Raw genomic sequence first — 23993 nt, forward strand, 5'->3', positions numbered from 1 at the left:
CAATGAAGTGCTCCAGCATGTTCAAGGGCAACGATAATATTCTAACAAGGAAAAAAAAATAACCAGCAAGCTCATTAAGCACATCTGTGACTTCATACCTAGAAAAGCTCAAATATACCTTCTAGATGTTACAGCGATTATAACATGCTATCACTATTATAAAATCAAGTCTGTTCAACAAGGTAAGATCCTCATGTGGGGAAAGCTAAACAGGGTCTTATTATTAACAGTAATCATCTCAATATCTTTTGAGGAATAAGATTCTTGGAATTCTTCCATGATTATCTATTAATATCCCTATTGCAAATAGCATACAGAAGTAATATTTTTCCATACATTCAGTCTAGCATTTTAAAATCCCATGTGAAGTACAGCAAACTCTTCTGACTTTTAATTCTAATGGACAGGCAACCATTCTAAATCAACTGACTTAGAGATGGTAAATAACATTTTATTAAAAAAAGCAATGCTCCAAGTTACTTGGAACTCATTAAAAAATATCCCCTCAGTAATTAATATATAGTTTTCGAAGTGCCATACCTATCCACCAGCTCTTTCATTCCTTCTTTATCTGGTACCAAAGATTGGTCTTGGTCATCTGCCAAAGGGGTCCCAGCTTGGCGATATATACATCGAACCATGTATCTTACTTCTGACCAGTAATTTTGAAGCTGCTGAGATTCACGTTCAGTCTCTGCTGAAATTTCTCTGCAAATCATGACAAAAATAGTTACTGTCAATGTGTACAACACATAGGTGTATCGATCCCTACTATTCTGAAGATACTCTTCAAGAAAAGCCTCAAGTGTCTAAAAATGTCTAAAACCAGAGTACGTGGTGAAAATACAGCACAAAACTAGGTAAGAGTCACTACTATTGTCAGATGAGTAGTTCAAGCATCTCATCTGCTCACAAACATAACAAACACAATACTGCTGAAGGTCTGGCTACAGGCATTATGCTACTGAGTTTCAATTCAGTTCCTACCTGCGCTCATTACAGGCCTCACAGTTGCATGCTATGTCTGAAGGAGAGGAATTGCTAAGATCTGCAGCAGGCACCGTCTGCGCACCAACAGTTATCCTTCCTCCTCCTACAGATTCCTGCTGTGATCCACTGTTTCCAAGAGGCATGTGCAAAAGGAAGTCTTGGCTCTGAAAGGAAAAAAAACACTGGTAGCAACTTTGGTTTGTAAGGTACAAGCGTAGAATGTTAATAGATAGGCAAATAATATGACAATTCTTAGTGCTGAATATATTTTGGGAGAAGACCACCAGGCACAGAGAATTTATCTTTGAAAAGACCAATAAATGCACGAGATGGACTGAGAAAGCCAGAAATGTAAATAGAGTTCCATTTCTAATAATGGATGCACGTTGGTTATAATTATCACTTTTATGCTCTCCAGCATAAACAATGAACTAAGCTCAGGGGAAGCTTGCATCATCCACGATTAACCATATAAACTAGTCATCTCTCTTCCGTCTCTTACTTGACAGTGTGTTTGACTTCTGCAGTTTAACAATCCATTCCAGCAGAAAGCATGCAGGCTCCTTGTTTATAACAGCGAGGCGCAGTGCTGTGCCGTGATGGATGTCAGCACCAAACCCCAGTACCAGCAGCTTCCCACCTCCTGCGTGCAGTGCTGCTCAGCCCTAGCAGATGACAGAGCTCTCTCTGCAGCCTGCTGGTATTCTGGGCTCCAGTTTCTTTCTCCTCTGTGCTCCAACCCTAGTACAGCACGCTGCCCCTCCTGCACCTCCCATGGCTGCCACCAGTTGTTTGTGAGGCCAGGCAGAAACCTCTCCCACAGCAGGAGAATGGCAGAGGGCTTTTTGTGCTTCGCTCCACATCCTGGAGCAGGATGCAGGCAGATGTTACACCAAACCTGCCCGCACCTACTGCCAACAAGAGCAGTTTCTGGGGATGGTGCTGAAGCAATGCAAGCGTCAGAACATCCAGGTAATGACAGCAACAGAAGATAGAGCACAAAAACATCTGTACAAAGCCACTTACACGCTGGTCTGCAGTGACTGCTAATGAATTTTTGAGCTCCTCCCCCCGTTTTTTCCCCAATTTGACTAGCCACCTAATCCATTTAGCTGCTTTAAGTTAAACTTGCAGACTTGGATACTTTGTTTGCTGTGAAAAATCACTCTTGAAACAAGGCAACAGTTGCTAAACATCATCTATTTTGATTTGATCTGGTGTATTTATAACTTAAGAATTTTAGGAAGCCAATCCTGCCTGCCTTCCTAGGATGATGTCTTTACTATCTGAGCTCAGCTTTAATGCAATGTGTCAAAACTTTTGACCCAGTTGAACAATTACGTGCTTCAGGATTGCTGTATTTTGACATCTCTAGAACATGTTCACCATCAGGCTGTTGATATAATCCCCTTCAATGTTATCTTTTGGGATTAATTTCGTTAACCCTTGTTAATAGCAAGAATATCAGTAAACAATAACTAAGTAGAAGTGATATACTCTTAAACTGTCCTTATTAAAACACGGATTAACTGAGCCGCTAACATGAGTTTCACAACCTATGCTATACCAAGTCAATCATTTTTTCACACTGAATTGTTTACTGAAATAAGATCTGCATGTGCCTGCAGGCTTGCGAACAGTCTGTTAGCTCTCTACACAGAGATGTCAGCTGGAATCTATAACGCTTCCAATTATTGGAAGTTTGAGGCTGCCCAGATCAGTTGTGATGATTTGGTTCTTCAGTGGAGCCTTACAGTTCACTTCTGATGGGGCCTGGCTGGACCTGACATAGAACTTCGTTTGTTAGGATGAGCACTGCTCTTACTGAGGTTGAGTTCTCATTTGAAAATACTTTTTCACACTTAATTGAAAAAAGAACAACAAAACCATTGCTTGAATATTAACACCGTGCATTTAATCAGTGCCTGCAGTGCTACAAAAATGAGTGATTGTTACACACATACTATGCAAAGTGCTTCTTTATTAAAAAGGAAAGGGACAGTGACAGAACCGAGACTCTAAGCACAGTGAAAGAACAGAGTAAGCACAAGGAAAACTTAGTCTACTTCATAGACCACAAAGGGGGGGAAGTACATATGAGCAGGCAGAATAGGAAAACACTGGATTGAATGAAGTAGCACTGGTACAAGTTAAAGAAACCAAATTCAAGAAGGGGAAAGGACCAAGCATGAGATCCACTAAATTCAAAGGGCAAAAGAACAGTAATAGACCCTTCCATATTCAAAAATCCCAAACTCAGACCTCCTCATTTTTCAAATGCAAGGAACAACCTGCCTGTTCAGTTTAACTCGAGATCACCTAAAATACTTCCCAAGCACTCACAATTTAAGTGGCTCCAAAGCACAGAGCAGCATTCAGCGCATTGTAGCAGAACATCTTAGTGTACCAAAATGAATTACTTCAACTCACCACAAGAGATTGCTCTATTGTAGCATGCCTCTCCTCCTTTTCGACTGTTCGTCTACAGTCTGGACACACCCACAGTGGAAGATGCAGCACATTGTTTGCTTTTGGAGATGTGGAAAGTGCTGTTTTGCTAGAATTTTTTATCCCGCTCTCTGAAAGCGAAGTATCTTTTCGTTCACTTCTACAAAGAAGACAATGCTCGCCAGTTGTATATGGTGCCCTTTGGCCCAAGCCAAAGGTAAATGGTGTCTACAAATAAAGGTTTTGAGAGCATACTGGTTATTCAGAGAACACAACAGAGAAAGTTACTCTGAGATCTAAAAACAAACTGAAAATCTAAGTCATTAGTAAATGGTAAACATTTCAAGTATCTCAAGATCAAACACTGCAGTCTTAATAACAATTGTTTACCAAACTGGTATTATGAATAAATTCCATTTAAAGAGAACAATGCTTTTAATGGACATGAACTACAGGTTGCATTATTTTAGAGGGGGAACCTAAGTGCAAAAAATCTATCAAGTAAAAAAGGAAATCTTACAATTCCTTTTGTTGTTGTCATTCTCAGAAGTGAACAGGCAAATAACAGCTCTGAAGTCTGCCGTCACCTTCCTGTTCAGTATTTGTTGAAACAAAGACACTCTCAGCTAAGCTTGTTGCAAAACAGAAACTTAGCTTGCTTTTAACAAAAAAAAATAAAAATCAGTGAGGCCTTAAATCCACAATCAGCTATTGAGTAAAGCAAACTTGTTGACTTATGAGGACCAAGGCAATTAAAAATCTCTTATCTCACTTCTCTTCTCATGCTACTGTGCATGAAATCATGGTTTAGACACGAAATGCTGATTGTTCACCACGACTGATGCTCTAAAATAGGTCAAGCAGCACAAGCCAAGCAAGAACAACTTCACAGGAAGTCAAAGTTGTAACTGACGGAACAAAACATCTTTTAATGGCAGAATTTCAGATGTGTTTGATGCTACAGCTACTAGCCCTGCCTAAATGATTAATATCCTCTGTGCAAGCCTCAATGTTGTAAAATGGTTTGGGTTGGAAGGGACCTTAAAAATCATGTAGTTCTAGCCCCCTGCCATGGGCAGGGACACCTCCCACCAGCCCAGGCTGCCCAAAGCCCCATCCAGCCTGGCCTTGAGCACCTCCAGGTATGGGGCAGCCACAGCTCCTTTGGGCAGCCTGCTCCAGGGCCTCACCACCCTCTGAGGAAAGAGTTTCTTCCTTATATCTAATCTAAACCTACCCTCTTTTAGTTTAAAGCCATTACTCCTTGTCCTATCACTATGCTACCCGATAAGGAACACCCCTCCAGCTTTCCTGTAGGCCTCTTACTAGGTATTAGAAAACAGCCACATTCTTTCTCAAAGGAAAGGCAAAATATTTAAATTTTATTTTAGTCATTCAAGCATCCATCTAAATACTGCTCAACACCAACACAACACTCCTTTAAAGATCCTGTAGGCATGTATTGCACAAGCACATATCAAACAAGTTCTCTAGGGCAAGGAACTAAGTCGAGCTGTAACACAATTGACTGTCCTCTTGTCTTCACAGGAAGAACAAATGAATTCCCTAGTGTTGACATCTGAAGAGAACCAGCACAGCGTTATGAAGTTGATTTGTGGTTTGTGTTTCTAAAACTGACTCGATAATATGGAAAGAACTGAGAACTCCGGACTAATAAGAGACACATTGAAATCATCTCCCCAGATATCTTATCTTTCAGAAATTCATGAGAAATTTCAGAGATCTGGTAACAGAAGCTGATCTCCTCCCTCATTGATGCCATTTCAAGTATTCACATTTAAGCACTAGGGCAAGACAAACACCTTCTCCAGGTGTCACTCAAGGTTTTCAGGTCCATCATTTAAAAGGGAAGACTCGCTCTGCCTCCTTAAAGGCAGAATGGCTCTACAAGCAGGAACACATTTCTCAAGCTAGACACAGCTCCTGGCTGAGCTGATGCCTCATACTGACACCTAAACTCTGTCTGCAAAACACAGCAGACCACCATGGCTGTTCATCCCCTTAGCCCTGAACATTTCCTTCCTGAAGGATGCTTTTGATGCCAGATCAAATCTTTGCTGGTATAATGAAGACGTTTCCAACCTTTCTGAAGGCAAATCCTTATAACCATCATCAGCTGCAGAACATCTTCCAACAAGGAAGCAAAGTGGAGGACAAGAATGTCCAAGTTCACAAAAAACAACCTCATGCTCCTTTGCAAAGGTAAAGTTCAGCACGTAACACCAACCACATCGTGAGGACTTCTAGAACTTCATCATTAAACAAACAAAACACAGAATGGCAAATAAAGCAGGAGCAACTCAGGGAAATCCTCACAGTCTCCTAACTGGGCCTATATTTAACACAGACTTCAAGAATGAAAACCGAGGGGGTCACCTACGTAGCTGTTGTCTCTAGGCAGTTTATTTCAAACAGGGTAGTTAGAACCTCAACAAGATCTAGACGATAAGAATCACAACTGTCTATTGTAGCTCTGTCGTGCTAAAATTAAGTTATGGATTGCCATTTCTTATTTATGAGATTAAGAACGCAGCGAACATTCGTTACAACAGAAATTGAATCCAATCCAACCCAGAAATCACTTAAAGTCATATAAATGTATTTGTCTCTAGCAAAATCAGAGTTGAAGTGTACATTTTGAGAAAAGAGTTTTTGACTAGTCAAGCTTCAAAAGAAGTGTGATGGATCTCTGCAAGAAAACATCCAGTCTCACTTTTTCCCTCTGAAACATGTTCAGATATAACATTCATAAAAGAAAGTTGGAACTAGGACAAGCTGGAACAGAAATAACTGCCTCTCTGCTATGTATTTAGATTTATTTCCAAGAATAACTTTATTACCATGAAACTGCATAGCTTTTTTCACATCCATGTCCAATTTCAAGCTTATTATAATATAATTTCACTTTAGAAATAGTAACTTGCACTGCTTTTTAAAGCTCGAATAGTGAAGTTATAAGAAACTGGCTTCAGTTAGCCAAATCCTTCACGCAAACTAAAAACTTAGATCTTGTTATTGATTCTTCCTCTATATGTTACTGTAATTCCTTCTCCCATATTATGACTGCTTCCATAATACCCACAAAATCAGACTGCACGTACCTGGGAAACACCTGTGAACTCTGATCCAACAGAATTGTCTGTAAACTGTGTACCATTTAGCGAAACCTGGAAAAAAATAACAATACACTGGTCAAGTTGTATGCTAAAAACTGCATTAAGGATAGAAATAGAAACAACAGAACCTTTCCCCTGAAGCTAAGGGTTGATAAAACAGCTTTTAAAATTTCCATGATTGTTTGATTGCAGACATGGGAAAACCCATTTCTTCAACAACAACATTCTACAGATGCAAAAAAAATAACAATTTATGTATTTTAACCCTTTGTAGTATAGCTGTTTTACTAGCAGTGCAGCTCTGATCAGAGTGACTTGATACAGAAAATCAGCCATAAGCAAAACAAAGTTTTTCCTTCTGTATTTGGTTGCTTGCATTTTGCTTTTAAGCATCTATTGTGACTTGGGACAATTACCAAAGATCCCTTCCTTCAAAAAGCTGAATACAATGCTGCTCAGGAACGCATGCTGTGTTAACCAGGAACTCTTCCACAGCAAGCCACACGGAGCTGCAGTCAGCTATCCCACCGCTGGGCCGTGATTTGGGCCAGCTTTGATTCACACAGAAACCTCTCAAAGACCTTTTCTGCACCCTGTTTTTCCACAAGTGTTACAGAAACCACACCAGACTCTGAAGAAGTACCTTCCACAAGTCCCAAGTGTTTTCATCCAGTATTATTTGATGACACTAGAACAGGAGTAAAGTTAAGAAAGCGTGTGAATTGAAGTCGACAGTGGCAAAGAATCCGACACCACGCTGCCTCGAAGAATAAGAATGTAAATGCACTTGAGTAAAAAAAAAGGGGAGGGGGAGGAAGTGTTTTTATTCCCCATCCTCCCTGTTCTTGAGCACTGGTTTCTCGCTTGAATTTCAGATACAATGGAGCACCCACCTTCATTCTACCTCTTCTGTTTGTGCTAATCTCTTTTTCTTCTCCAATTTTCTACCTACTGTCTGATATTAATATTTTTAAGACCGCTTTAAAGACTACAACAACTAGCCCATTTAACTTAAAAAAACAAACTCACATCTTGCATGTCAGATTTACAGATTTCAGAAAACATTTTTGCCCTGCTAACAAACCAGAAACTCAAACTGAAGCCTCCCCCAGCACAGAGGAGCATCCATCAGCTCTACTCATCCACAGACTACCAGCTCCAGCTGCTTGGTTTACAGACCCATCATCGCAAAACTGTCTACAGATGGACTTTCCAAAGGCAAAGTAGAGGTTAAAACAAGCATCAAATTATTACTAGAGAAGACACCAATAAGAAAACTAACTTTGGGGAGTGGGCATTGAAGAAACACCCTCCTGATATGCAAGTCAGACACCTCAGATCTAGAACAATGGGAGCAAAAAGATCGAATCAAGTTTGCTTTATTTTTTCCCCCTTTCCAAAAAGGGGGAAAACCACATTTTTTTGAACAAAAACTCTTCTTCATCAATTAACGGGCTTCCAGTACTGGAGGCTGACTGGGCAGAGGTATGTGAGTGCCTTCAAGAAGAAAGAAAGCAGTTATGAAGTTTAGAATGAAATCAGTAGCTGCAGCTCTAAAAATCTTTCTTGAGAAAATTCAAAAAAGACGAGTCTCTCAAAAGCCTTTTCATTAAGGAAATACATTTGTCTTCCTCATATTCAAGACACTGATTATAAGAAAAGCATCACCCACAGTATTTTCACATGCTGATGCTGAGCGACCACACCTAAGGTACTCAAAAATTCGACAAGAAAAGAAAAATATTGGGAAGTTTCCGTTATCCAGAACATTTCACAACAAAATACTGATTATCAGGAGTGACTGCTTCATAGAATAAGGTGCCTTTTCTTTTGTCAGTAGCATTACATCTCTTGATCCTAGGCACTCTGCATTGTTTGTTTCAAAATATTAGTATAACCCCCCCCCAAAACTTAGCAGTGATCATAATATCTCAACAGGAACAAACATCAAGGAGCTAAAAAGAGAAGAAACAAGCAGAGGGAATCATCAAGAGTAAAATGTCTGTAGGCAATAAAATTTAAGGCACCATGTGAGACTTAAATGCAAAAAAAGAACTGAAGAGACAGGAACAGGGAGGAAGGCACCACTGACACGACAGGCAAGGGAAGGAGATGGCCAAACAGCACAGCAGAGAAAAATTAGAGGAATCTCGTAGGAGCAGTCCAAATGGGGCCCAAACAATAGCAAGCTGCAAACTGCCTGGTTTTAAACAGGAAAAAAAATACAATGAGATGGTCTCACAAAATTTAAGGAAATGAGGGGAAGATCTAAAAACTTGAGCTACATCTTTTTGTCAAGGCACAGGGGTTGTGAAGAGGAGTAGGCAGCCTCTGAGAACCTGTGAGGTTTGAATTAAATGAAAAATATTCTCACTAAAATAAAGGTCCAATGAGCTAAGGTCACGGCACAAGCACCAGATTTATTTTCCTTCGTGTTCACTACGGAAGAGCTTCAAGATATCCTCCCAGTGAAAGCTTTCGTTATGCAGGAAGCAGCCGAGGAGGTTTCACAGCACTGCTGGAAGGTGGCACGTAGGCAAATGGGTAACTCAAACCGACCCCCAGGAGTGGGTCACGGTCAGGATAAAGCAGCTCAGTGATAGAAAAGCTGCACGTGTGTAAACACTTGCTTTATACCTCACCACCACCAGAGGAGCAGGAGGTGGGTTTGGTTTACTTTTTAGTATTGGTTAAATTCTCAAAGCAGATGAAGGAACTGTCCCCATGTGAAGTTTGGAGCAAGAAAGCACCCAAGCTGCAGCAGCTCCCCAGCAGCACCACGTTCATCATCATCCCGAAGAGCCTGCGGAAAGGCAGGAGGGCCGCCCAGGATCTGGTTACTGGGCCGTGTGTCAGCAGCTGCCATTCCCTGGGTAAATGTGAAGCAAGAGACAAATTAGACAGCTGTCACTGCTGGACAACCCCGAGGCGTTTTTTTTTAATTTATTTATTTATTTATTTTTAAACAGTCCTGAACATCTATTTTCAGGGTTTTTTTAAAGGCTATTTTGTGAAGGTGAGTGCCAGAAACAAACCGTCAGGATCCCTAGTAGAGGAACCACGCATGCCCTCTGCACCGTAAGGTTAATTAGAAAAAATCATCGTCTGTTCTTTCTACAGATGTTAAAAGAGATCTTGCAAGCTGCTGCCACACGAATTCAGCCTCTTTAAAACCCCAGTTTTCTGGAAAACAGGCGCACTACCTCAGCACAGGGTAATTCACACCAGAAAGCACGAAGGAGGAGGGAAGCCTTGCTGCAAGCACTGCTCTCAAGTCACCTGAATGACCTTGAAGACCCAGCCAAGCAATTCGGACGCACACACTCAAACAAAGCCTGTCAGGAGCTGCTCTAATGGTCTGCCACAATCAACACGGGAGCTGCAGCAGGCTGAGGGATGAGTTAGGAGATGAACACACGCCCAGCTGCCCCGCGATGGAAGCCCGGTTATGTCACATGGCAGCACCAAGAAAGCGAGGGATGAAAGAGTCTCAGGAAAACCTCAGGAAAAATAAAGGCACGGGAAAGAGACTTGAATTTAAGTCATCATCGCTGAACCCTCAGCAGTCCAGAGACATGATGCAGGAAAAGCAAGGTATTTAATCACATTTCTCTTGTGGGAAAACAGAAAGCATCCCACTGACACCGTCACATGGACTTTCTCAAGCCCAACAGGGAAGACACAGACTAGCGGAAGGTTAGGTGAAGGCTGTACTTTATTCCACAATGTTCAAAGGTGACTCCACAGCACTTGAATTAATTCCCGTATTTTTCTGCAGGGAGGTGAACAGTTAAATTTGTTGAAACATAGACAACACGTTTTCTGTATGTGCCATAATACTAAAAAAAGCCACCACTCTTAACCCTGCTCATCTCTCTCCCCAAAAACACCTCTGGAAAGCCACCAGGAGGTCTGGTCAACGCTACCTGCCCCCCTGTTGTGTACCTGCTGTGCCAAACCCCCCTGCCCCAGCTTGTGGGGATGCTCTGTATCACCTCCCAGCTTGGGGAGGGAGCAGCCCCACGTGTGGCCACCCGCAGAGCTCCCTTCCTCACTCCCTCCGGCAGCCCGATGCTGCTCTGGCTTCTTCCTTGGGTGCTCTCCAGGCAGCGGCTGAGCCACGGCGCTCCTCTGCCAGCCGCAGCTCAATCTGGCACGGAGCTGCTGCTGCTGGCAGATGAATGAAGCTGCCGGAGTCCTTCGTGAGTCCTGGAGACGAAGAAAGATGTCTTTGTGCCATCGGTCCAAGGGATAGAAGACAGCGGTTTCAGGAGGTGGACGTTAGGCTCCTGCCCCCGTGCCCAGAGCTGATTTAAGGATAGGGCACCGGGGAAGTCGAAGCTCAAAGAATGATTATAAAAAAATCACCACGAGGAATAGGTTCAGCAGGAGAGAGCCTGCCTCACTGGCTATTGAGAGCTTTCATGGTACCTTTCCAGAAGGATCACTCCACACGTGCTCCATCGTTCCCTTCCCCACTTGCCCAGTACCAAGCCCTGTGGGACAGGGCAGCACGTTGGCCTCTAGGACAGCAAGGGTTTTGTTTCTTTGCGTGTTTCATTGTTTTTAGCCATTGCTCCTGAACATCCAACCATCAACACTTCTCCCTTTGGTAGTCTTTTTCCAAGCCCACATGATGCCTAGCTGGTAGAGCAGTTTTCCAGAGGATGCGAGGGCTGAAACACATCTACTGGGCAGCCCCATCGCTCTGGCCTAGGCGCTTTCGTGTATTTTGGTATTTGGATCATTTTTTTCATACTGAAAGTACCCACCCAGAAGACAAAGCAAAGCACGGTCTGATTTCTTGCTGAAGAAGTTCTTTGCCAAAACCTGCACAGATCCCCTCCATGCACGCCATAAAAGCCCTCCAAGATCCCACCCAGAGCAAAACCAAAGCAAAACAACGCCCAAGCCCGATAAAGCACAACACGATGTGGGCTACAAGGGGCAGCGTATTCAGCCTTTATTCTAGCCAAGTTATTGAGGGCGGTCTGAACCCGAAAGAAGCAGGGCACAGAGGTCCTGGAATCAGCCAAGCCATCAACCAGGACTGCACTTGGGAATCCCCAGGGAGAGGATGCCAGCATCGCTGCCGTGGCCAGGGGAAGCTGTCAGGAATATTTACTGGCACTCTGGCCAGGGCCAGGAGCTGCAGAGGCTGCAGTGACACAGCCCACCTCCGCCTGCCACAGCCGTCCCTGTCCATGGTCTTGAAACTCCCAGGCCAGACTGACCTTGGACTGGGGAATTTTGGTAACAAGAACACAGACTCCTACGGATTTTCTGGGTGCAGCCATATTTTTAAAAGGTTCAATGCAAGAGTTTTCTTCCTAGCACTGGAGTATGCAGAAAATAAAATGACCCTGCCCAAAACCAAGCAGTAAAGTGATCAGCAGCGTGTCCCAGACTTCTAGGATCAGTGGCACAGCACTGCTCACAGAACTCAGGAACCTACCAGAGTTTGTTATTGTTTTAGACAAAAATAAATCCTGATTTAATTCCAAACAGCTTCTAAGCAGTAATTGTAAATTGGTAAATATTGGACTGGCAGCAGCGAAGAGGTTGGAGCTTCCTACCTACAGGCGTAATCACGATTTAATGTGATGCAGCAGTGAAACCAGAGTGAACTTCATTTTCAGGGGAGGGTTGGATGTGGACAAGGACCTCCAAATAGTTTTAGTAATCATGAGGATAAAAACAAAACATCCTAGTGCCCAACGCTGATTTAGAAGCAGTTGTGTTTTCTGCTTAGGAAATTGACACCATGAACACCCAATGTTTAGGTGATAATTGCACATCTTTAGTGACTCTGAACAGAACACACTTGTACTTGCTAACAGATGCCTGCTTGCCAGGGAGTCTCGGTGTGTGAGCTGACACAGAGGGAGCAGGGAGGGCACTGATCAGCTGCCCAAATCACCAGCTGAAGGCCACCAGTGGGGAAGGTCGGGAAGCTGTCCTACAGGAACAGATCTGGGTTCTACTAAAGATCTTGGAGTTCCAAACAGAAAGCAGAGAAAGCAGAGATAAGGTGATTATGCAGAGATAAAGTGATTATCATCAAAATCAGGGTACCCACAACAAGTCAGCCACTTGATTCATTTTGCAGGCTATTAATCCATTTCACCAAGCCTGCTATTTTGGGCACTAACACAAACTCCTAGGCTCTCTTTTCCCAGCTTACCTTGAATTATTCTAGCAGAGCCCGAACAACTGAGATGGGAAAACTTTTCAATGCATAAAAACACATCCATGAATCAGTCAGTGATGCAAGAAGTCGGTCCCCTGGGACTCCTTCAAGAGCCACTGGAGTGCTTGCAGTTTCAGAAAGCCTTTAAATCTCTGCTGAAGTCTGTGGAAGCTTTCCAGAGGATGTTATGAGGCTTCTGTGACTCTTGCTACACCCAAAATTTGAAATACAGAATCTGAATGCTACCCTCAAATACAGATCAGCCACCTTTTAGCTCTGAAATAATCAAGTCGCAGGAGAAGCAGAAGTTGCCAGAAGTTGAACGGCTGCCAGGCGTAAAGAGTTAGTGAGAAATCTGGCACGGGTTCCAGATGGCAGAAAGCACTCCGCATCCACACGGCTCATGTGTCGCGTCAATCCTTCGCTGTGCCGCTGCCTACCATACAGCACGTTTATGTTCGGTAGCTACAGTACTTAAAAGAAATCATTAATACAGCATATGAGCGTGCTCAAACCATTTTCATCTTACCATGCTGTTCCGAAGTGGAAATAGCCAAATCTCCACCTGACAGCCACGGAGCTGGGCACAAAGCAACCGCATCACCAACCCTCTCCGGGTCGCAGATGACTTTTGGGGAACAGGAGGAATTGAAACCAGAGCTGCTGCAGACAACCACGTCACTGAGAGATACCTCAGCTGGCTACAATAACCAGCAGTATGCCACTAAAACCCATTTAAGTAAGCTCCTGTGTGTATCTCCACGTGGATCCAGCAGGTTGGAAAAACTGCCTGTAAAGCACGTTCCCTCCATCAGGCCCAGGCGGTGGGATTTACATACCCAAGGGCTAAATACAGGAAATAATCTATAACGGGGGAAGGAAGAAGAGAGACAATGCTGGCACCACAAAAAGATGATTCATCAGACTTGAGAGAATTTGTTCTTGTTTTGTCTGTGAAGACGAGCAGAGATGGGGAAATGCCGAGCAGAGAGCTCGAGTGCTGCTCTCAATTACAGAACCAAACGCTTGCTGCAGGAGCCAGCGAGGCTGCTGCCAAGTAGGTCACTCCTTTAGCCCTCCAAAAGGTAAGGCACAATACTCCTCCAGCTTGTTAGGAACAACATTAAACCTATTCTGAGTTGGAGGTATACCTGGCGATACGCAATCGTCACATTAATCCAAAATGTGATATTCTCTACCCAAGCACCTCCACAGAAAACACCTAAGACTTGTTCTCTCCAGGTTAACTCGTGCTGCTATTAAGTTCGTGAGATCCCAGGTCAACTTATTTCGAGCTCACTAAACAGGCTTCTTGTTCACAATTTCCTGGAAGATGCTCATTATTCATCCTCTGGAAGAGTCGGGTCATTTTGGTGACATTTGATTGCAATTCTCATCTTGTTAATGTAGAAACACAGACTTGGAGTATTTTCTCCACAAAGTCAAGCCACACCATTACTGAATTTGACTAACCCACAAGACAATTTCTTTGAAGGCTTCCCTTCTTCAGCAAGTCACATTACTGAAAACTCCTCACTGGGACAGGTGTAAACAGAACACTATCTCCATAGCTTAGGAAAAAGCATTCATAAAAAAAATTGTCAAGGATAAGGGAGGTCAGACAGGCTGACAAGCTGAGGGCCGGGAGGCTTTATGTAGAAAACTTGATTTACCTTGCCTATAGATAACGAAGTAAGCTGACTGACTATGACTCAAAGCCCCTACAAAATGATGTCTCAGGATCCCAAATATGATTTGCTTCTTCTCCAACAGTAAAATAGGACCTCTGATATTAAGGCAAAATGGCAATAGAGTTTGCAACAGAAGCTCATATTATTTCCAAGCAAATACTTTTTCCCAGAATTAGTATCTACCATAATTACTGTCCAACCTATGGAGAAGAATGATATAAACAAGGAACTGCAAGGCTGAGGTGTATACTGGACTTTACTGGACTTGCCCTAGTAGACCAATACTTCCCAGTTTTACCAAAGTTACAAGTTCGGAGTGAAGTTGGGTTGGGAGGCTGTCCCTGGCTCACCCTTTTTGGGAGATATCCAAAACCAAAGCCCAAATGACAAGCCTCTGCTACCTCCTGCGAAAACTCAAGCCCGAGTTACTCGGCCAACAAAACTGTGTGCCAAAAGGGTTTTTTTTTTTTTGTGTTTGTTCTGAAAACATTATTTAACCATTTACATGCCCATCACAGGGCCGAGTGACCTGTACACAGTCCTGCTGTTCAGCATCAGGCATGAGGATTCATAGCTGGAGAAGTCAGAAGGCACGTGTTCTTCCATTGTCTGCAAAAGTGCTGGCCACGCACTGTTAGCATCTGCCAGACCAAACACATAAATAGGTTGAAAAAAGTCACCCTGGAAAGTATACATAGTCAAGGTTTTGTTTTGTTTTTAACCTGATGACATACAAAAACCTCAGAAATAGAGCAGGAAGGAAATCAGACAGCATTGAACAAAGAAGAAGAGAAAAAAAACCAACAATCTTCTTGCAATGTTAAATCTTTAAAGGATGCGAGTCCTCTGAAAACAGGTAAAAGCAACACTTCCTGTGAATTTACACAGAATTGTTTATTAGCCAGCTGCATCTTCTTGCCTTTGGGTCCTCAGAGAGGATATAACAATCCTGCTCTAACACAGTAATCAAAACTGACTCGACTCCAAACAGCCACTTCAATTCACAAACCACCGATCCATCAAACCTTGATTGACAAAAAGCTGTGCTCAGAAACAGCCGTCTTGAGTGAGCTGAGCTACACCGCAAATAAAGGTGCCTGAAAGTATCCCAGAGAAGTTTTTGTTTTTTAATCCTACCTACAAAAGACAACTTTGAAGTAGCACTTTCAAAAGAATGCTGACATTGTTATCCTGTAATGATTTTTAAGAGAGCAGCGCCCATATATTCTGAGCTCTTCCTCCTGTACATTATTCAACAGCACACGTTTTTTTTCTTTTGGCTGAAACAACCTGAAATACATCCTCCAGGAAACGAGCACCTGTTAGGAAATACGGAGTTCACAGGTCATAGTGCCAACAGCACGAAAATGTTTGCACGCAGGAAAAACAGCTGGGATCTCGACAAGAAATGGGAAGCATTCATAAAGAAAAATTAAAAAGATAATTGGACAACGATCTACAATTGTTTTACTTCCAATTTAAAAGAAAGGTTATACTAAAGAGGAGTTTTTCATCTGTTTTCATTTATTGAACAAGGACAAATGCCTTCTTTGGACATTAATTTGAATGATGCAGACTTGAACTACTAATTCCATGAAACTTACAGGTGAGATTTCTTTTTTTTTTTTTTTTTTTTTTAGAAAAAAATCTGATGTGACAACTAATCTCTATCAAAAACTATCCAAAGGGAAAAAAGAAATATGCATATATATGAATACACAGTTGTTTTTAGGAATGAAATACCCAGATGCTACCAGCAGTGCTACCTACCTCTGCAGGCACCAAGTTGAATTCCACTGCTAAAACCAATCCTGTAAAAGCTGTACTTAAGAAACATGTTTAAGTACTGCCTGTCACATGAAATTTGTATAACAAAGGCCAAAAGATCTTCCTGTTTGGATGCCTTTTCAAACTGATAGATACCATCTAGCAATCTTTAAGTAGGGTTTATGCAAGTAGCAAATCACCTAACCCAGAATTCATCCAGGCTCAAAAGCAATTAGCAAATTTCATTATATTTGTTTACTCTCAATCACTGCTCTTCTTTCATGACATCTTCAGACACTTGTATCTGATGAACAGATGATTTCTTGCCTTCTGAGGAACTGGAAAGGGTTAGAGAACAGGCCCTTGGAAGTCAGGAACACAATTATGGTGATCCTGCCTGCTAGGTAGCCACAGGAGAGGGTATTTGGTAGGAATACAGTGCCAGATACAAAATAATCCCCCTACTCCTCCATTTGATACTGTTGTCAATAGATACAAGGCCCAGGTTAGGATTTTTTGTTTTAATATGTTAAATACTGTGCAGCTGTGTACATGCCATCAGCACAGCAGCCACAAAGGTCAGACTAGCTAGGTCAGATGAAATTTGGTCACACTTGCACAAATATTGGTTATTTGTAGCATAATGAACAAATACAGGCTCTCCTCTAACAACCGAGAGCTCTTTTTTATTCTCTTCCAAGCCATTTTATCAGTAAAATTCCACATTTTCCTCCAAGGCAACAGCAAGAGGAGTCACAGCATTTCCACGGCTCCCTAGACTCGCAGAGAAGTACACACCCTTACAGCCACCATGCTAATTAACAACTGATGGTTTTCCAGGACAACAAGCCCAAAGACTCGTGTCACCTGGGGAGAACGTACCCCTCACCTTCAGAAGGAAACGAGCTGAAGCCAGCCTTGCTTTTCCCAGAAGCGGCACTGCCCCGAGCCCGCGGCCAGAGCTCGCCGCCCGGCCCCGCAGACGTTCTTCCCGAAGGAAGACGCACGCTTCCAAGCAACGCTGACGGCCGTGGCCAGCCTCTGCTGACGAAGTCTCCTGTGGTTAATGGTTAATTGCCCTTCCGAGGAGAAGGATGGCTGCAGGAGAAAGAGCCAGATCCCTGAAGCCGCGAGGAGTGCCTGTGCTGGCGAGCCTGATCTTGCCCTTCTCCTCCTTTGAGCCAAAAGCCATCTGTCTCATTCACGCACACACAAAGTCTCAGAATCACAATTTACATCGTGTTTAAGTACATAAACATGTACTAGAGAAATGTGCTGAAATCCATACCGTACTGCAGTAAGTGAAGGATACTGCCCTTGGGGGGAAAGGTGGATTTATCTGACTGACAAGCTCCGCTTTGCAAACCACAGCACCGCTGCTCGTGCACATCACAGCTTCACTGGATGAGCCGTTTCCTCACAGCATCAGAAGTACAAGAAAAACTCCTCTCCAGAATAAAAAAAAAATCATTAATTTTGGTCATACAAATCTGTTTAACTTGAACGGAGGCAGAACAAGTGGAAACAGGATTTAGCACAAAAATATGAGGGCTTACTTAGTTTAACAAAGCGATGACATCAGGAGGAAGGAATGGTGAAGGTAAGGACAGGAAGAATCAAATCCCTACATTTTGCAGAAATCAGATACAAATCAGATAAACCATGGCTGCAAAGCGTGACATAAGCCTGTGCTCATCCTGTTTGTGATGCTATCTTAATTCTTTTCCTAAAGAAATGTTTTTGAACATAACCCAAATTATTGCATTAAGCATGGGGCTCTCAGCTCTTGGACTGTGTGTAACCAAGGAAGTACAGCATGCCCATACTTGTGCAACCCATTACTTGGCCCAAGAAGACCATTTCTGCAGAATAAAGCCAGCAGCAATTAACATCCTTATCGTCTCTGTATTCTGTACGGCATCCATCTGAGGTACTGCACGTAAATTGAAAAATGGGAATTGGAAATTGGGCAGTTTAAAAGCATCACTGTGCACACATCTAGTGATTTGTGCTGATAATTGTGGAATGTCTTCTCTTTCATCTTAAATTCATCCCTGTCTTCTATACTTCACATTTCTGATCCTCAGGATTTTACAACCACCAGCTCCAAATCAAGACGTTTCACATCTTAAGGAAACATAAAAAAAGCCACAAGAGTCCAGGGCTTAATGAGCGTCTCCTGCTGCATTTGCAACCAAACATCATCTCAGAGATCGATTTTCTACCAAGATTCGGAAATGAATAGGGAAAAGGATTTGGGTTTACCAATGGCTTGTTCCCAACCTTAAGACTGCTAAAAGCAGACAATTCCAAGACACACCACGCTGCATTTTCAGAAGACACTGGGAAGTCTCAGTGCTGCTTCACGGCCCTCAGGGAGGCTTCATTTGGGCAGCCAGCTTCAAGCGATGACAAACTGGAACAGGCACAGGGACAGCCATGCAGGGCCAGCAGAGAGAGACCTGTGACAAAGTCCTCCCTGTGAGCACACCAGGGGTGGGAGGAAGATGAGAATTAAGCTGAGGAAGGGAAAAGCCACGTACAAGGTCCTGGAATACACTCAGCCTGAAGTAAAACACCACCAACCCCAGCATGAAGCATGTGAAAGAACCGAAAACCAAGGTAGTGAAAGTCTATTGCAAAGGAGGTTTAACCAGAAGGGATTTTGTTATCTCTACAGACGGACAGGACCAAAAAATGTTGCGCAGATCCCATCACATTTTATCCCCATTGATATCAAAAGGCTTTGTAGTGGCATAGATATCTGTACCTGAGTTGCAGCGTGACTTATCTTTGTCTTCCTGATACTTAAAACAAACTATTATTGGGGCTGATAGTTTTAAAGCTCTTACACGACTTAACTATGCAATTAAAGCAGAATTTAGTATTCCAAGCTGAGTGTAAAAGCACTGAAAATTTCCAAGATCAATCCTGAACCTGAAATAAAATCAAAGTTAATATTAAGCCCAAATGGAAGGAGGAGGAAGAAGCCGTGCCTTTCCCTCATTTAAGTACAATAATTACCTTGTAAAGAGTTTTCCGCACACCATTAAGTGCTCTTCCCCAGCTCACAAGCGGAATGGGAGCAGATACACGAAATAACCGAACTAATTTAAGAGCAGGCAAGCTTAGACCTGAGTGAACGAGATCTGGGTCTGTGCTACCCAGACGTGCAGCCACCAGAACCCAGGCTCTTCTGAGGAACACGCAAGCAGGGGGATTTCTTTTTGATGACACACCACAAGCTCTTGAGGAGCTCGTATACCCCGTGCAATCCTTTCCTTCTCTGCAGCCAAGCATGACACAGCACAGCAGAGCCAATCCATCCCCTCCCAGGATCCTGCCCTTCCTGTACTAGAAAGAAGTTCAACGCTTCTCCAGCAATTAGGCAGCAGCCTGTGCTGAAGAAATACCAACAGCTAACAACGAAGGTGATTCAAGTACTTCCCCCCCCCTGTACAACACCAGAAGTGCTCCGAGCAGGTAGTTCAAACACCCCAAAGGTCTTTCAACCAGCCCTGGCAAGTAACAACCACGCAAATGCTTTTTTTTTTTTTTCCTAGTACAGAGTTGTCAGAGATCTAATCTGTTGTTTACACCTCAATAATCCCGAACAGAAACACAGAACATCAATGGGACTGCTGCAAAACAAAAATCCCAAGAACATGCCTACGAACAAGCTGCATTCCTTCCAAGGCGAGTTCGGGATGCTGCAGACAAGCATTTAGGAATGAATTACACGGAGCCTCGCTGATCTAACCGTAGATGCCCTCCTACAGGAATGATGTTGTAAGAAACTGCCCTTATCTGGTTAATCAGGCAAACTGGTGAAGGGTTCATCTGACTCACTCCTGACAGCAAAATCTCCTGGGATATTAAGTAAAGCCCTGCAAGGGGAAAGGCATTACCCGAAGGACCAACCAAATGCAGCATCTCAATCCAGTTATGTGGTTTTCTCTCCCCACAGTACAGGGATGGAATTGCCAGGTGAATCACACGCTGTACGTGGACGTGACACTGACAATCAAGGCAGATGAATAATTCCCCGGTTCTAAGCCCCTTCAATTCTGCAAAATGAGCATTGATAAGAAGCAGAGCCCTACTTAATAGCTGGATTTCAGAGCAATCAGCAGAATTACTGGAGAAGACAGCAAGTAAGCTTTAACATAAGATTTGTGATCTGTTAGAAGCATACCTATGGACACCGAGCTGATCAGCTACAAATTAAGCCAACATCCACCTCAAATTATCTCAGTCCCTGTATCTCATCCTCCCCAAACTGCCCAGTTCCAGCTGTTTGCTGTACATGCATATGTCAAATCACTTCTGAAACGTCCTGCAGCCATGAGAAGCACGCTGCTGAAGCCCAACACAGGGTGTGCTTCACCTCCAGCTGCAGGAGGGAGGAGAGGACAAGCCAGGCACCCTTCTCACCTTGTTCTCTGCCTGCCCTCAGACCCCAAAAAACCTCAAGTGGCTGCCTGCAACAGCTCCTAAGAGGAGCAGCCATCTCAGCCATCACAGCTAACCTACAGGCAGCTGTGCAGCACCCTGAAGGTGTGCTCAGTGCTCACTTGTCACACCAACTACCCTTGGTGGCTGCCCATCCACGCAGGTACTAGTGACACTGCTACAAGCAAAACAGAGTCCAAAGATAAGCCAGAGGAACCCGAAATAAGCACCTGTAAGTTAGTGAAAGGAGTTACTCACTTGAAGTTCATGTGAAAGCAGCAACCAATCCATCAGGGTTAGCCATGTGCATTCAACTGGAGGAGGCAGGAAAAAAGCAGCTAGAATTCTTTACTCATGAGCAAGACTATCATCTACTGCCTAAAAGTGTATTCCCAGCTGGGAGACCAAAGAAGAGAGGATACAGTCAGTACAGAAAAGAAAAAAACTCACCAACAAAAGCTGCCTCATCCCCAAAAGCCCAGGAGTGTCGTGCCTGACTGCTGAAGGATATAAACATCACCAAGCGCAGGAGCACTCGAAAGCTGCAAGCTTACTGCCAGGAGAAGTGGTGGATGGCTGGATGACACCTTCTCTGAGCAGGTAGGGGAGTGAAGAAAAGCACGGGACGTCTTGTTACAAGGAGATCCTAAGAACCTAGGCATCTACTGGACACTGAACTCCAGCACAAGTTCAAGAACTTGACTTCTTAAAAAAAAAAATAAAGCAACCAGAGAACCCTTCTTCAGCCAGCAGTAAAGAAATGGCTGCCAGTAAACAGTGAGACAGTTTCACTGGATGCAGCCATAAAGTCAATGGTTATTGAAGAGGGAAAGGAAAGAAGAACAGCAAGAGACAGACCGAGACAGATTTAATATTGTTAAATAAGAGCTCAGAGAAGGCGAGTCGAAGGCAAGGAAGAGCTAATTCTCAAATGACACAAAGGACACAAACAAATTCAAGAAAACCAAGCACAGCAAGAGAGCAGAAAACATAGCAAGAGAAAAATGACTCAGAAAAAGCATACAGAAAATGAATAACATGCATAACAATGGCAAGAGAATAGAGGGGACAAATCAAAAAGGCTAAAGACACAGAATGAAACAATTCGCAGCTTGAGGCTACTAAGAAAAATCATTCTATAAGTACGCTCCTAATAACAAGAGAGAATCTGCCCAGTGCTGAATGAAGAGGGAAAACAGCTTTAGTCCTTACTACAGAGATCAGCTACAAGAAGGTGACGAGCACAATTAGCACCAACTAATGAGTAAAAACACCTTTCCAGAGTCAGACGGCGATTGGAAACTGCTACAGTGAAGCAGAAAAAAATATTAAGTTGGCTTTATCTGGTAACATTCGACTCATTTGTTCAGGAAGCCCCCTAAGCCATCTTGAAATCCCTAATCCTATCTTTGAAAACTCAAGTAGACATTGGCTTTCTCTTTAAAGCAAATACACAACACGACCCCTAAATAAATAGAAAAAAAAAAAAAGAAACAAGAGAAAAGCAAGTGAAGGACAGCATGCAGAAGAGTTAACAAGGTCAGCCCGCTGGAAAGAAGGCTAATGCTCCAGTGGGCCACCTAGCTTATGTGACACATGACATAATCCTCCCACCTAATGCTGCTCTGCTAAGTCTGCCATGGAGAAGTGCACCTCCTGCCCAGCACGGTGCTCGCAGCTGGGCACAAACAGCAGGGAGAAATGCTGCGAGAGAAGGGAGACCACATCCAGAGACAGGAGCCTGCCTGGGAGGGGTGCAGGAAGCAGGGACACCAGGCTCGGGGGTCAGACAACTGCTGGGAGGAACAGGCAGTTCCCCCAAACAATAAAGTGCTGGAATTGCAGCAAGGCAGACTCACATTGGCTCAAATTGACTCAAATTAGCAGCAGAGGATGTATTTAAGGACAAAAACAGGCTGCTCGGTGCGGCTGGGGAGTCTCCAGCACTGAGGTCAGCAGAAGAGCAGCACCACCACGGCTGTCTCCATCAGCCAGGAGAGGGAGAAATGAGCAAAATAAAAACAGGGGTGGAATGAAGCTTCAAATTAAGGTTTTATAGCCCTGACAGGAGGCTCTGGAACATTGCATCCAGCTCTAGGACAGTTTAAAATGCGCAGAAGGAACCGAAGAACTACCCAGCTGCCAGAGCACACGCTGCCAGTACCTGAGAGCCTCATTGTAGGTTATGAAAGAGGAATTTGAGGGGAAATCCTGTTACAATACACAAATACCTTCACAAGAATGAAGTGTCAGCTTCTAGTCAGCTCCTTACAAAAAAAGCCCCAGAGACCTACTGCCCAGCTATTCAGCAACAGCATCTTTGTTAGAGACCAGCATTAAAGACAAGGATTTCGATAAGACTGTAGCAAAGCATTTTTCACAAAGAGTCTATTTGAGACTGGCAGCAAGGCTGGCTATTCGGCTAGCACAAGGTTTAAAAGGTAAAGCATGATAATTCAATTAGCATGGTTATAAGCAGCACTGTAACGTGTGGTTGCTTGGATTTCGGTCTGCTTCCAGGAGCAGAATTATGACGATAATAATAAAAATCAATCTTCGAGTCAATGAATGGCATTTCTGAGATTAATCACCCACTTTTTGGGTTTGTATCAAGGTAAATATTTACCGATCCTGGTGTCCACTGGTACTTTAAAAAGTGACAAAGCTCTAGAGTAAGTGAGGTCTCCTCAAAGTTCCCCAGGGGAAGAAATGGGGCCATCAGCTGCGTGCTGCTCACCCACCTGTGTGCCCTCCCTCCTGCAGGCAGGCCTGGAAGGTGGAGAAGAGACAAGCTAACGAGAAGGGTAAACACACAGAGTAGCCCTGGGACACGGAGCCATCCTTTCTGCTGCTCCCACCACTATTTTCTAGCATTTTAAGGCACCTGTAGGAGCTGGAGTTTCCCAATGAGTTTCCCTGCAGGCAGACCAACTACACAGGACAGGTCAGCAGAGCACAGAGGGCTGGCTCTCCAGAAAAGTGAGCTTTGATTTATTTATTAATTTTAAGAGAGAAGGAAGAATCACAACCACTTATTGCAGGGGCAGGTGCAACAAGTGCCCGAAGGACATCTTCCTCCAGTGACCCTCTTGTGGTTTAACCAAAGGGATTCCTGCTCTGCTAAATCCCAGGAAAGGGGACACTTAATGCAAATTCCTTTGCATTTTTTTTTTCTGATCATCAGCTAACATAAACACTAAAAAACCCTTAATTTTTACACATTATATTACTTGGGCAAACCATACGGAAGAGCGCACTTGTGGCAGAAGCGTCTGAGATGGGACAAGACAAAATAAAACCCTGAAGAAAAAATTCCTG

The 23993-nt window shown here is 43.5% G+C and overlaps 1 protein-coding gene across 2 annotated transcripts in view; it reads right to left on the bottom strand.

Annotated features, from left to right (window-relative positions):
* The window catches only part of FAM193A (family with sequence similarity 193 member A), a 75484-nt gene that overhangs the window by 40357 nt on the left and 11134 nt on the right, over positions 1-23993 (bottom strand). Inside the window, exons 2-5 of one of the 2 annotated variants that reach the window (XM_032186736.1) lie at positions 6561-6626; positions 3421-3666; positions 988-1154; positions 541-708 (exon numbers count right to left, since the gene is read on the bottom strand). In XM_032186736.1, the coding sequence (XP_032042627.1) occupies positions 541-708; positions 988-1133 (314 nt within the window). In that variant the 5' untranslated portion in view covers positions 1134-1154; positions 3421-3666; positions 6561-6626. Of the gene's footprint in view, positions 1-540; positions 709-987; positions 1155-3420; positions 3667-6560; positions 6627-23993 lie in introns of those variants that run through there. The other variant, XM_032186735.1, reaches the window with a different exon arrangement.

This window comes from Aythya fuligula, chromosome 4, assembly GCF_009819795.1.
Source record: "Aythya fuligula isolate bAytFul2 chromosome 4, bAytFul2.pri, whole genome shotgun sequence".
Lineage (NCBI taxonomy): Eukaryota > Metazoa > Chordata > Aves > Anseriformes > Anatidae > Aythya > Aythya fuligula.